This window comes from Chrysemys picta, chromosome 6 (genome assembly GCF_011386835.1).
Source record: "Chrysemys picta bellii isolate R12L10 chromosome 6, ASM1138683v2, whole genome shotgun sequence".
In the NCBI taxonomy this organism is placed as follows: Eukaryota; Metazoa; Chordata; order Testudines; family Emydidae; genus Chrysemys; species Chrysemys picta.
In genome coordinates, this window is record NC_088796.1 from 94,697,364 (window position 1) to 94,712,643 (window position 15,280).

The 15,280-nt window shown below is 42.6% G+C and overlaps 1 protein-coding gene across 2 annotated transcripts in view; it reads left to right on the forward strand.

Moving 5' to 3' along the window:
- The window catches only part of CFAP95 (cilia and flagella associated protein 95), a 50,295-nt gene that overhangs the window by 1,639 nt on the left and 33,376 nt on the right, over positions 1 to 15,280 (forward strand). For both annotated transcript variants that reach the window (XM_065549387.1, XM_005297776.4), the window contains exon 2: positions 15,117 to 15,225. In XM_065549387.1, coding sequence (XP_065405459.1) covers positions 15,117 to 15,225 — 109 coding nt within the window. The remainder of the gene's footprint in view (positions 1 to 15,116; positions 15,226 to 15,280) is intronic.

Consider the following 15,280-nt stretch of genomic DNA (forward strand, 5'->3'; position numbering starts at 1 on the left):
TCCCCCTCAAGTGGTGTGGCTTCTTACTACCCACAACTTGGGCATTGCCTACCAGACACCATAGAGCCCTCAACTGATTTATACTACAAGCCCCAGTATATATGCAATTGACATTTTTAACTGCTGCCAGCTATTTTGCAGATGGTTTTATTATATTATCCACACTCATTCCTGGTCTGCCTGCCTCTCTATCTCTCCATGTTTGTATTACGATTATTTTTAGTGTATGGTGTCAGATTATTTTTTGTTCATGCCTAATTATCTTCACTATGCATACGGGCTCATACGTGTTTAAAATCTGATAAATTTTTGTAGTCATAATTGTGTCATGAGTAAATTCAGGAGCATTTGCGCCTGTACCCTTTTCCATATATATATTTTCTGTACTGTGTGGATTTGAGCACAGCACTGTTATTGAAAGCTTTTCTGAAAATCACTGGGATAGTAAATTATGTCCCTGCCTTGATATTTGTTTGGCAGTTTACTTAGCATAGCCAAAGTTAAGCACTGCAAATGTTTGTGAGAGATTCATGCATGTGTCTGAGATGTGAAATGTATTGTAAGGAGAGAATGTGCTATTTACTAGCATTTTTTCCATATCTGAAGTAAACCAATTCATAGTAAAACTATTGTAAATTTAATATGTTGAAATCCTAAACAGAAGCAGTGTGTAAGAAGAATAACTAAAGATGGAATTTTAAATGGAAGAAAAGCTTTAGAATTAGAGAGTTTCTTCCCCCTCCCCCCCATTTCATAGTAGTGTGGTTCTGCCAACTTCATTATGATTTATGAGCCAAATAATAAATAAAGGTATGGACAATTTCTAAAGATCCATGTGTGTAAAATCACCAGATACCAAAAACTGCTGTACTCTTGGTCACTTCATGTTTGAAAGCAGACAAACCAGAAGCAGAAAGCCATATTGGGCAACAATATAAAATCCCCCTATCCAATACATGTACAGAGGCCAGATTTTCAAAGAGGAAAAAAAAGGATGCCTATTGTGGCTCATGAAAGGAAAAGAGGATCCCAAGGATGTTTTCAGTGAGTGGTGCTGAGATGTGCATAGGAAAAGTTTTGCCATTCTACTTCTCAGTCATCCCTCTTGAGTCTTCAGCCAAGCAAACCTCTCTCCTACACTGAATCCACTGCTCTGGACATGTCATAATTCATGAGTGATTGTGTCCAATCTGACTGAATGGTGGTTGAGGCTCTCATTTTAAAAAAAGAAATGAAAGCAAAACTGAAAGCATCTCCTGCTGGAGTGTTTACTGAATTTACCATTCACTCCTCAGTCTCCCTACTTCTATCTATTCTATCTGTCTGTCTAAATATTTATATAGCCTCCACCATCAAGCATCTCATTTCCTCACAAAGGTAAAAATCCCAATCATATCTGTCTCCTTTGCTATCAAGAGGCAGGTTTAGGTTTTTTTAAAATACATGAGAATGAGATTATTATTGCAGGAAAGTGTTGGGAGGAAAGGGGGTGAGGGTTGTGTTTAGTTCTTGAATGTAGTGAGGTTAATAATCCATTTCATCTGGTAGTGAGTTCCATAGCTTGGTTCCCGTACCTGTGAAAGCGCTGTCTCCTGAGGTTATTAGGGTTGCCAGGCATCCGGTTTTTGACCGGAATGCCTGGTCGAAAAGGGACCCTGGCTGGCGGTGCAGCAGAAGCCCGGGGCTAAGGCAGGTAATCCCTGCCTGCCCTAGTTCCACGCGGCTCCCAGAATTGGCTCCCAGGTCCCTGCAGCCCCTAGACTCATGGGTGGCCAAGGAGGCGCTGCTCCACAGCTCCCATTGGCCATAACTGTCTATCTTTAAAATTTGCCAGGAGATAGGAACCCTATTTAGCATTAATTGAAATTATAGAATATGGGCCAAATTCTGCCTTCAGATACTCTGATATAACTCCCATTGATTTCCTTGTGAACTCTGCATAGGTACAGTAGAACCTCAGAGTTAAGAACAACACAGTTACAAACTGACCAGTCAATCATACACTTCACAGTCAGGCAGCAGTAAAGACCAAATAATAATAATAATAAAAAAGCAAATACAGTACAGTACTGTTACATGTAAATTACTAAAAACAAAGGGGGGGGAGCAGCATTTTTCTTCTGCATAGTAAAGTTTCAAAGCTGTATTAAGTCAATGTTTAGTTGTAAACTTTTGAAAGAACAACCATAATGTTTTGTTCTGAGTTATGAACAACTTCTATTCCCGAGGTGTTTGTAATTGAGGTTCTGCAGTAGGTGGGGTCAAGAATTTAGCTCATAGTCGCTAATGATTTCAGAGTGAGAGGCAAATATACAACATTTTTAAAGTTAGAGTTCTGATTCACATACAAAAAAACTTGCTTGTAAAAATACACTTTCAGATGTGTGTACAAAGAGAGGAATTGCACATGCAAAAGCTAATTAGGTATCAAATGGTTTGTGCATGTGTTTACCTGATTTTTGCATGCAATCACAGATGCACTTTGTTTGTATTTTCTCTACATGGGTCTGCATATGTGAAAATTTGGTCCATAATCTCTTGTTGCTCTGGCAAGGAGTATAACAAAAACATCAGGGAAGGGGACCTCTTACCACTTAATAATTGTATGTATGTATAATGTCAGATTCTTATTTAAGTAATGCAAAAAATGAAATAAAATAACTAGGTCATAAAAAGATGGGAATAGCCTTGGATGTGATGTGCAGAAGTATGATAACAAACCTATTTGTTTTGGTGAGTGGTTAGCTAATAAGAAAGCCATCCTGATTCTCAAGTTAAATAAAGCAAAAGGGTTTTGTTTTTCAGAATGAAAATAATGAGAAATCCTTTTATTTTTAGAAATAATGCATCATTTTCTCTATCCCCTGGCATGTCTATTATTAAACTGAACTTTAATAAAGTGATTTTTTTATAATCTAAAATACATTAAAACTATGCTCTATTACTATGGGTCCAATTTTATTTATTTAGTATAAAATAAGGAAACTGTAATAGTTAGATCAGTTTTTCATTTTAAATAAATTGTTGTAATAGTACCCTAAGCAAATTAAAGTAACAAATTAGTTAACTACTTAATGTAATCCAATTATTTTTTATAACTGAAATTCAAATCAGAGCAGAATGATCCAACATATCTTTAATTGCTTTGATGTTATTTTGGATTATGCAGTTTCACAGAATAATGTGTGTATTTCACTCTGAGTAATGTAATATTATTCCTATTATGTGTCTCTTTTCAGTATTTTATGATGCATTACTGTGGCCTTACTTGTATATCCTACATTTCCTTTCCTGTATTCCTATAAGGCTATGGTATTTCATAAATACCTGGTGTTTATATATTGATTTATTTGGTAGCAATCATAAAGGGCATCAGGTTACATTACGCAGGATGAAGAGAGCTATGCCCTCCAAGATGTAATTGTACACGCTGTATTAAGCTGTTGCTACTTTCTAATCAGGAGTATGTTCAATCTGGTAGTATGTAGAATACCTTCTAGTTTTGATTTATGTAATAAGCTGAGATGTAAAAAAGGTTTTTAATTTTTTAAAATCATAGTAGGACGGGGGTAGGCAACCTATGGCACGTGTGCCGAAGGCGGCACACGAGCTGATTTTCAGTGGCACTCACACTGCCCGGGTCCTGGCCACCCGTCCAGGGGGCTCTGCATTTTAATTGAATTTTAAATGAAGCTTCTTAAACATTTTAAAAACCTTATTTACTTTATATACAACAATAGTTTAGTTATGTATTATAGACTTATAGAAAGAGACCTTCTAAAAACGTTAAATTGTATTACTGGCACGCGAAACTTTAAATTAGAGTGAATAAATGAAGACTCAGCACACCACTTCTGAAAGGTTGCTGACCCCTGTAGTAGGATTTGGGCATGAGAGTTATGAACTTTCATAGTATGATTAAAAGAGGAGCAATATGCCCTGATTAGTTTGTATTGTCAGCTGGGAGGTATATGTTCTAATAGCAAGAGTCTATATGAGTAGGTAATATTTATCTTGACTTTTTTATTTTTTTTTTAAATTAAAGACTTGATTGTGTTTGTATTTCATACAGAAGAAGAAAGTTGCTTCATGAATACAGTATTGGGAAGTGGAGAGGATGCCATCATATAGGAGAGAGTGTGTACTGGAGTGGACAGTGGCAGATAAATGACCCTTGCTGGAGTGGTATCATTCTTGTCTAGATGAAACCCAGGGTATGTCTACACAGCAAAGAAAAACCTGCAGCTGGCCAGGGTCAGCCGACTCTGGCTCAAGGGGCTCAGGCTATGGGGCTGTTTCATTACTGCAGCCCGAGCCCAGACATCTACATAGTAATGAAACAGCCCTATAGGGCTGAGCCCCTTGAGCCCAAGTCAGCTTACAAAGGTCAGCTGTAGGTGTCTGTCTGCTGTGTAGACAAACCCCAGAGGCCATTCTGACCAGCAACATTACACTACAGTTTTTAAAAGGGTGAAACAAAGAACAACTAATCCAACTTCAACAACAATGGTAATTCCAAACAGGCAGAATACAAGTACTTGAGTTAGAATTTAGCAAAGAAATCTGGTTTAACATCAAGGAGTCCGGTGGCACCTTAAAGACTAACAGATTTATTTGGGCATAAGCTTTTGTGGGTAAAAAACCCCACTTTTTCAGATGCATGGAGTGAAAATTAGATACAGGCATAAATATACGGGCACATGAAGAGAAGGGAGTTACCTTACAAGTAGAGAACCAGTGTTGACAATTCAGTCAGGGTGGAGGTAGTCCACTCCCAATAATTGATGAGGAGGTGTCAATACCAAGAGAGGGAAAACTGCTTTTGTAGTGAGCCAGCCACTCCCAGTCCCTATTCAAGCCCAAATTAATGGTGTTAAGCTTGCAAATGAATTGTAGCTCTGCAGTTTCTCTTTGAAGGATGGCTACTTTTTAAATTTTGTTATTGAATGTCCAGAGAAATTGAAGTGTTCTCCTACTGACTTTTGTATGTTACCATTCTGGATGTCTGATTTGTGTCCATTTATCCTTTTATGTAGAGACTGTCCGGTTTGGTCAATGTAAATGGCAGAGGGGCATTGCTGGCACACGATGGCATATATCACATTAGTAGATGTGCAGGCGAATGAGCCCTTGATGGTGTGGCTGATGTGGTTGGGTCCTCTGATGGTGTCGTTAGAGTAGATATGGGGATAGAGTAGGCAACGGGGTTTGTTATAGGGATTGGTTCCTGGGTTAGTGTTTCTGTGGTATGTGTAGTTGCTGGTGAGTATTTGCTTCAGGTTGCGGGGCTGTCTGTAAGCGAGGACTGGCCTGACTCCCAAGGTCTGTGAGAGTGAGGGATCGTTTTCCAGGATAGGTTGTAGATAGTTGATGATGTGCTGGAGAGGTTTTAGCTGGGGGCTGTACGTGATGGCCAGTGGTGTTCTGTTATTTTCCTTGTTGGGTCTGTCCTGTAGTAGGTGACTTCTGGGTACCCGTCTTGTTCTGTCAATCTGTTTCCTCACTTCCCCAGGTGGGTATTGTAGTTTTAAGAATGCTTGATAAAGATCTTGTAGGTGTTTGTCTCTGTCTGAGGGATGGCGCAAATGTGGTTGTATCTTAGAGCTTGGCTGTAGGCAATGGATTGTGTGATGTGTCCTGCATGGAAGCCGGAGGCATGTAGGTAAGTATAGCAGTCAGTAGGTTTCTGGTATAGGGTGGTGTTTATGTAACCATCACTTATTTGCACTGTAGTGTCCAGGAAGTGGATCTCTTGTGTGGACTGGTCCAGGCTGAGGTTGATGGTGGGGTGGAAATTGTTGAAATCCAGGTGGAATTCTTCAAAAGCCTCTTTTCTAACTGTAACATTCAAATGCTTTTAGAGTTACCTAGGAAGCCTTGTTGCCAAGAAGAAGCCAAGTTTTCCTTAGTTGAAAAATCTCCTATTGATTTCAGAATTTTGCCCTTCTAAAATGTGATCATCCCCACACACGAAAGGACTGGAAATCTTGCAAGTATAGATTTTACCATAGTATTTATAGGATTTCATGCTTTCAGTCCAGTAAAAATAATTGTGAGAATGTTTTTTCTCACAGTAGTTTGATTGGTATTAGAAAGTGTAGAGATGTGTGAAAAGGTCAACATTAAAACAAAACACACACACAACCAAACTTCTGCTTTGAATCTCAAAGGTCAAAATTGTAGGGGGGTGAAGATTACATACATGTCAACTGTCCCTTTTTATTGTTTTAGCAATATATTTGCCATTTCTATCCTGTGTCCCCCTAAAAGCTGTTATGTTTATTTGTCCTTGCTCTGTTTGTAAAGCATTAGGGGAGGGATGTAATAGTGTGGCCATCCAGTCAATATGGTGTTCCTTAAGTGGGATTTATAGATGATCACTATCTCTGAATATCAGGTTAAATCTGTTATTTTATCACAAAAATATCCCCAGAATATAAGACAAATGCCCCTCTCTGGCAATCAGAATATACTTGTGGTGAACGTAGAAGAGCGGGAGCAGCATCTTTCCAACATGCTCCTGCTATTTTTGGTCACTTTGGAATCCCTCTGCTCCCACTCCACAGGTCAGAGCTTGGCAGTCATGAGTATGCCAGGGAAGAAGAAGAAAGCACCAAACATCATGGTATTATCCTCTCTCAGCCTTATGATAGTGGAATGATTATCAGCACAGAAGTTAATGCTGCTCATAGTGTGGTAGCATCGGGGTCTTGTCCATGGGTTTGCAGAGTGATGTATTACTGCTGTGGTGGGAGGTGGCCAATGGCAGCATGGTTCCTTTGCCACAAAGAATGAGGAGCCATGCCTGCAGATCACTGCAGAGGGAAAGCTTCCTTGTGGAACATTTGGAATCCAGATTGTTGGGAGTAAAGTTTCCCAAAGATCCCCAAGCTCTGAGGGTTTGGAGATCATACCTTCCTTCCTATCCTGCTGTTCCCTGAGAGGAGCTTTAGTTTCCTTGCCCTCCTTACCCTTTTGCAAACAAAAACAAACAAACAAAATTAAATAAATATGCAGGAGAGGAATAATGCTTCTTTCCATTATTGGCTACAATAGAAGAGTTGTGTAACAGAGATCCCAAAATATCCAAACTTAACCTCTTTCTCCCCACCCTCTCAAACTATGCAGGCTCTTGAGGATTTTTACAGCACTATATAAAAGCCTGAATGGTTCTAAGTTTCTGCCACTCATACACATGTTGAGTAGAATCTTACTCGGTGAATAGGCCTACTGAAATCAATGACATCACTTATGGAATAAGTTACCAAGTGTAAGGGGGTGGATCAGGCCTGTATGAACCAAATCTTTAGTGGTAATTTTTTTAATATAAATTGATTTTTATTATTGTAACTTTTCATCTTTATTTTACTAGCTCTTGGTCTTTCAGAGTACTTTCACTTACAGTAAATTTTGTATCCATTACAAGTTAGGGTTACCATATTCAAACATTTAAAAAAGAGGACACTCCACGGGGCCCCGGTCCCGCCCCCGGCCCTGCCCCAACTCCGCCCCTTCCCCGCCCCACCCCTTCTCTGCCCCCATTCCAAAGTCCCCAACCCCACCTCAACCCCACCCCTTCTCTGCCCCCTCCTCTGAGCACCCCACATTCCCCCTCCTCCCTCCCGCTCTGATCTTGGTTGGGGGTTGCTAAGTGCTTCCCTGCTCCCCACTCGCCCTGCAGCCTCTATGCCCTTGCCTGCCCTGCTCCTCCTCACCCTGCAGCCTCTGCACCCCCCCCGCCCCTGCAGCCTCTGTGCCCCCTGCTCCCCACTCACCCTGCAGCCTCTGCACACACCCCCGCTCCTGCAGCCTCTGTGCCCCCTGCTCCCCACTCGCCCTGCAGCCTCTGCACCCCCCCGCCCCTGCAGCCTCTGCGCCCCCTGCCTGCCCTGCCCCTGCAGCCTCTACACACACACACCCCGCCGCCTGCCCTGCTCCCCCCGCTCACTAGGCAGAGGGAGAGCTGCAGGCTCCATGTAGAATCAAACACTGCCGGCTGCTCTGTGCGGGAGGAGGGAGCGGGGGAGGGGGAGGGGGAGGGACTCTGGCTGCTAGAGGCCCTAGTGGCTGCGAGCGGCTTTCAATCAGGCCAGGCGTCCAATCAGCCGCGCCGCACTCCGCAGGAGGGGAAGGGGGAAATCCCAGACATTTCTTCTTGATTAGAAATCTCCCCCCGGACGGCCATTTAACACTGAAAAAGCCGGACATGTCCGGGGAAACCCGGACGGATGGTAACCCTATTACAAGTTACATACTTTTAAACATGCAGATTTACATTTCTTGGTGTTGCTAGAAGGACTTCTGTTATGCCTACCTGAGCTGAGACACAGTGACTGACTAGGAAATAAAATTGCAGAAACCTTATTCATGAACACTGGGGTGCGGGTTGGAGTGGGCAAAGGGTAAGAGGTATTTAAATATTATGGCAATTGACACAGTACTGTGAACTTGGGTAGCTCAGTGGTTAGCTAGTAGTACTGCCAACACCATGTGTTTAAAAATCACAAGTCAAGCCTAGAAAATTATAAGATTAGCTTGAAAATTTTCAAAAATAAAAAATTTGGAGTTCTTTTCTTTGTCTTCTGGTTTCTGAGCCGTAGGGTACACTCAGCTCATGCTTTCATGCATTTCTTTGCAACCATGAGGACTAGAACACTTTTTTCTATGAAAGCTGAGACCCCTGTATAATCACTTGATTCCAGGGACTAGGGCTTTAAAGAAACACTAAATATCAGGAGATTTAGCTACAATGGCATGTGTCAAGGCTGTATCCCCACTTTGAACTTTAGGGTACAAATGTAGGGGCCTGCATGAAAACTTCTAAGCTTAACTACCAGCTTAGCTCTGGTCCGCTGCCACCATTCCCTCCCTGGGAAGCCTTGAAAAACCTTCACCAATTCCCTGGTGAATACAGATCCAAACCCCTTGGATCTTAAAACAAGGAGAAATTAACCATCCCCCCTCCTTCCTCCCACCAACTCCTGGTGAATACAGATCCAAACCCCTTGGATCTTAAAACAAGGAGAAATTAACCATCCCCCCTCCTTCTTCCCACCAACTCCTGGTGAATACAGATCCAACCCCCTTGGATCTTAAAACAAGGAAAAATCAATCAGGTTCTTAAAAAGAAGGCTTTTAATTAAAGAAAAAGGTAAAAATCATCTCTGTAAAATCAGTATGGAAATTAACCTTACAGGGTAATCAAACTTAAAGAGCTCAGAGGACTCCCCTCTAGTCTCAGGTTCAAAGTACAGCAAACAAAGATAAACACTCTAGTAAAAGGTACATTTACAAGTTGAGAAAACAAAGGAAAACTAACACGCCTTGCCTGGCTATTTACTTACAAGTTTGAAATAGGAGAGACTTGTTTAGAAAGATGTGGAGAACCTGGATTGATGTCTGGTCCCTCTCAGTCCCGAGAGCGAACACGCTCACAAACAAAGAACACAAACAAAAAACCTTCCCCCTCTCAAGATTTGAAAGTATATTGTCCCCTTAGTGGTCCTTTGGGTCAGATGCCAGCCAGGTTACCTGAGCTTCTTAACCCTTTACAGGGAAAAGGATTTTGGAGTCTCTGGCCAGGAGGGATTTTATAGTACTGTACACAGGACAGCTGTTACCCTTCCCTTTATAGTTATGACAGCATGTTTATTTGAAAGTCCCTGTTTAATCCTTTTGACGAGTGACAATGTTGGTGGACGAAGTATTGTACAGTATCAGGATAACAATGATCACTAGAGTTAAGATTGCATAAAGTTTTCTATTTGATTCCCGCTGTTTGCAGCTGCATTTTATTTCTGAAATATTCAGTTCTACACTTGGTCTCTGCTCAAAGATAACTTATTTATTTTGAGGGAAAACCAGCTCAAACATTTTTGACCATGGGTAGGGTTGCCAGCTTTCTAATTGCACAAAACTGAACACCCTTGCCCCCCCCTTCCCTGAGGTTCTGCCCCTCCCTGCCCCTTCCCCGAGGCTCCGCCACTGCTCACTCTATCCCCATCCCTCTGTCGCTTGCTCTCCCCCACCCTGACTCACTTGCTCATTTTCACCAGGCTGGGGCAGGGGGTTGGGGTGAGGGCATTGGCTGGAGGTGCGGGCTCTGGAGATGAGGGGTTTGGGTTGCAGGAGGGGACTCCAGGCTGGGGCTGAGGGGTTCAGAGTGCGGGAGGGGGCTGTGGGCTGGGGCAGGGGTTTAGGGCGTGGGAGTGGGTACGTGGTGTGGGCTCTGGGAGGGAGTTTGGGTGTGGGAGGGGGCTCAGGGCTGAGACAGGGAGTTGGGTTGGAGGAAGGGTTTCGGGGTGTGAGCTCCAGATGGCGCTCACCTCGGGTAGCTACCTGCAAGCGGCGACATGACCCTTGGCTCCTAAGTGGAGGCCCGGCCAGGCGACTCTGCCTGCTGCCTCTGCCCTCAGGCGCTGCCCCTGCAATTCCCATCAGCCACGGTTCCTGACGAAGGGGAGGTGTGGAGCTGGTGCTCAGGGTGGGGCGGGGGCAGTGCACAGACCCCTGTGGCCCTTTCTCCACCTGGGAGCCAAGGGACATGTCACCACTTCCGGGGAGCCATGCGGAGCCAGGTAGGAAGCCTGCCAAATAGGAAGCCAGCCACGCCTACCAGATTTTTAAGGGCCCGGTAAGCGGTGCTGACTGGAGCTGCCAGGTTCCCTTTTTGACTGGGCATTCCAGTCGAAAACTGGGTGGAAGGGAAACTCTGTTTCTGTTATCCAAAATTTGTGCAGCATTTTCTTGTTTTAAGATGCTGTTCAGTTGAAAATGCTGGGGGACTAGAGGGTGTCATTTGGTTTAGGAGTAGCCCTCGTTAATTAGCAGTGCACTCCTTCTTTAAAAAACAAAGGTGTATATAAAAGGACATGTATGGGTGGGTAATTTACCTGTGCAGTGGAAAAATCTAGTCAGATATGTTCCCGCAAATTCACAGGACAGGGCCATTTGGGGACTCTGTAAGGTGCATAGAAATTGGGATCAGAGTTCCAGATTGCATGTGTAGCCTTAACTTTGTCATTCTGCATGATTTAACCCTTAAAAGTCCCAATCTTAATGTTTTATCATATTATTATCATGGAAATAACAGTTAATTCAGCTCATGTTGTATAACAGTGGTCTCCAACCTTTTTATACCCAAGATCACTTTTTGAATTTAAGAGCAACCCAGGATCTACCCCGCCCCTTCCCGAGACCCCACCTCGCTCACTCCATTTCCCCCCCCCCCCGTCACTTGCTCTCCCCCACCCTTACTCACTTTCACTGGGCTGGGGCAGAGGATTGGGGTTTGGGAGGGGGTGCGGACTCTGGGCTGGGGCTGAGGGGTTTGCAGTGTGGGAGGGGGCTCCGGGCTGAGCATGGGGCAGGGGTTTGGGGTGCAGAAGGGGATGAGGGATGCAAGCTCTGGGAGGGAGTTTGGGTGCAGGAGGGGGTTCTGGGATGGGGCAGAGTGTTGGGGTACAGGAGGGGGTATGAGGTTCTGGCTCTGGGAGGGGGCTCAGGGCTGGGCAGGGGTTTGGGGGTGCAGGAGGAGGTATGGGGTGCTGGCTCTGGGAGAGGGGTTGGGGTGCAGGCTTCCGCTGGGCAGCACTTACCTCGGGCAGCTCTCAGTTGGCGGCATAGTGGGGGGCTAAGGCAGGCTCCCTGCCTGCCCCAGCTCCAGGCTGCTCCCGGAAGGGGCCAACGTCCCTCTATGGCCACTGGGGGGGCACATGGCTCCGTGTACCGCCCCTCTCTGCAGGCACCACTCCCTCAGCTCCAATTGGCCACCGTTTCCCGTTCCCAGCCAATGGGAGTTGCGGGGGTGGTGCTTGCAGACAGGAGCAGCACACAGAGACCCCTGGCCTCCTCCTTTTCCCCCCTCCCCCCAGCCACGGGAGCAGCATGGGACCAGAGCAGGCAGGGAGCCTGCCTTAGCAGCAGCCCCGCTGCACCACCAGAGACTGCGATCAACCTGGAGAGTCTCCAGGATCGACCAGTCGATCACGATCGACCAGTTGGTGACCATTGTTCTATATAAACCCGAACCTGTGTACCAGATAAAATGCTAAAGAAGGAGTTTGCCTTTTTTGTTTTGTTTTCTTGGTATGCTTTTAGATCAGTGGCTTTCAACCTTTTTTAATTTAAAAAATTTCAAACAAAGGTGCAGGTCCCTTGGAAATCTTAGACATAGTCTACGGACCCCCACAAGTCCCTGGACCACAGGTTGAAAACCACTGTTCTATGGGTAATGACAAACTTTTGCAGATCCCTTAGGCATAGTCTGCAGACCCTCAGGGTCCATGGACTACAGATTGAAAACCAGTATTTTAGATGTTAGACTTTAAAAAGAAATAGAGAAAGAAATGCTCAGAAATCCTTGAATTAAAAAACGACAACTGTAGGACCAGATCAAACTTATATTGAAGAACGAGTGTGGGATTGTTTCCACTAAATCCATTGGAAGTTGGATCAAGATGGTAATACTAAAAAAAAAAATACCAAGGGTCCGACTTAAAATAACAAAAGGAAGGATTTCAGAATTTGGTCTGCCTCTCCCTTTTTCCCATTGTTCTTAGGCTTGAATATATATGCTGGTTATTATTTTTTATGTATTTATACAGAGCCATCAGTGTGCTACATGCTTTAAAGACAAGTATGAAAGCAAGGTCCCTTTCATCACACAATTCTGTAAACACCATGCAATAGCTAATCACAAAGGGGAAAGTTGTTTGTTTTGTCTTTGTTTTGTTAAAGTCAGACCCTTGAACATTGACATTGTTGGTTTTTTTTTTAATACAAAAAACAAAAAAAGTTAAAATGACAATTTGACCTCCAGCTTGGACTTCCTCTGAACAGCTTGTGAGAGGCATGTGTGGACCATCTGTCTTGTCTCTTTGAAAAGAAAGAATTAATTCTAGTAAAAGAATCCTTTAGTACCAAAGCTTGAAAACAACTCGTGAGTCCATAGCCATTAAAAGGGAGAGAAACATTCAAATAGAATACTGTACTGTACTCCCATAAGAATGTAGGGAGTGACATTTTTTCCAATTAAACATTTGTTGGACAGGAATACTTTCCTACTGTCTTTAAAGCTCTTTTGCATATAGAGAGATTATTTTAAAAGCTGTAAGCAAAATTAATTTCCCACCCAAAATATCTTGCCATGATTTGTATAATTGTTTTTAATGTTATAGCAGTGCCTGCAGGCCCCAATCAGGTTCAGGATCCCATCATGGTAGGCCCTGTAAAAACACATAGGGCTTGTCTACGTGGAGCAGCAATGTGCACTACAGGGGTGTGATTTCTAAAACGTACTAAGATGTTGCACACTAATTAGTCCATGTAGACCCTGCTGTTGCACACTAAAAGTTTCCTAATGCACTTAAACATAGTTCTGTTTGAAACAGCACTATATTTAAGTGTGGGAGAGAATGTTTAGTGTGCACCAGAAGTGTCTACACAGAGAATTAGTGCACAGCATGTTAATGCGCTTTAGAAATTACATCCCTGTAATGAGCATTGCTGCTCCGTGTAGGCATGGATGGACTCAGAGGATGGTTTGGGATAACTGTTCCTCCTCATTAAAGCCCTTCGAGTCTCGCAGGCCTCAGTTCTCTCCATCACATTATTCAACATCTATATCAAGCTAGTGAGAGGGCAACTGCAAGAACACATTTTAAAATGCCATCAATATACAGATGACATCGAGAACTAAAGCTCCTTTACATCAACTACATTCTCTCACACATGCACACAGTGAACTCCTGGCTTTGTTTAAGTCAATGGCAAAACTCCCATTGACTTCAATAGGATCAGGATTTCACCCACACCAATGTAAGCTATTTCTCTCACCAGGGAAGGAAAGGTGGGAGGGGGGGATATGTTTAGGGTTTTCATCCATTCTTGCACTTTGCTGCTGCTGTTCAAAGTTGCCTTTTTGTATTCTACAGTTATCCCTTAGCAGTTCTATTGATTATATGTATCCAAAAGGCGTCTCGTTAGTGTTGTGTCACTGCATAATCCTTTTCTGTGTGGCTAAAATGACAGTAAGGTGAAGACTAGCAGTTATATTCCTTCCCCATCTAGAAGAGTTTTCTAGGAATAGGTAATGAATACATTATCTATTGAATACATTATCTATTGAATACAGGTATCCATTGAACGTTTTATACTTCTGAATGCTAGTTCCTGACACAAAAATTAAATTTTTCTCCATTATTTGTAACCATGAAGAACTGAAATAATTCTTTGTATAGAGTGCTGTATTGGCTGAACCTTTATACGTGCTCTTATGTAAATAAAAATGGATTTTTGACAACAGTGCTTGGCACATAACAGTCTATCTTTGTGACTGAAAATCTCTTCTAATGTATCACACTCACCAGTCTTAGGGGAGCAAACAGAATCCATTTAGACTAGATAAGGAAATTCAGTCTCAGATTTAATTGTTTGCTAATAAATTATTTCAAAGGCATGAGCAGGAGGGAGTTGGATACTTGTCTGACATTGGCTTTGCCTTAGCTAGTGAATGCTTTTCACCAGCAGGCAGCTTGAGTTCCTTGCCTGGTGTAAACAGATTAGTATGTAATGCAGGATTATTTGTATAATTTGCATAGTGTTTATTTCACTAAATAAAGAAACTTTCTGATTTAAATGTTAATTGTTTTATCAAAAGATACCTTGACCTAAAATTACATTATCCTTTTTTCATTTCATTTTGGATTCTTGTAACATTTTTTTCAAAGGGGAAAAGGGGTAGTGATAGGTTAGCTGATATGCCATCGGTTTGTTGATGTAAAATTTCAGTCAACATGTCTATTGCTTTCCTAGTTTCTTTCTGTTAGATTTTTTCTTTAATTTTTTCTGTTTAATTATATTTAGTATTACTATTAAATATATTATTTTCAGTGGTAAATCTCACGCTTCACCTCTAGGTGCAACAAGATACTATTGCAACCAGCAACTGCACTAGTGATTATAACAGTAGCATAAAAGAATGGGTGGTACAGTAGTGCGAAGCCCATGATATGCATAAATGTGGAGAATTTCACTATATCCAGTGAAATTTTGATTTCAAAACAAGAGATCATGATTACATTTGTCATCTCACAAATATAAACTTTTTTTTAAAGGCACCAAAACAGAGAGGCTGAACCTAAAGATTATGATATAAATGAAGTTCCTTTGGGTTCAAAGAATTTATGTCAATCTACTTACTCGAGATTCGGAACTGTGGATGGGGTAAATATTTTTTCTTTGTTTTAGCTCAAATTATTCAATATCGTTTATGTATTTA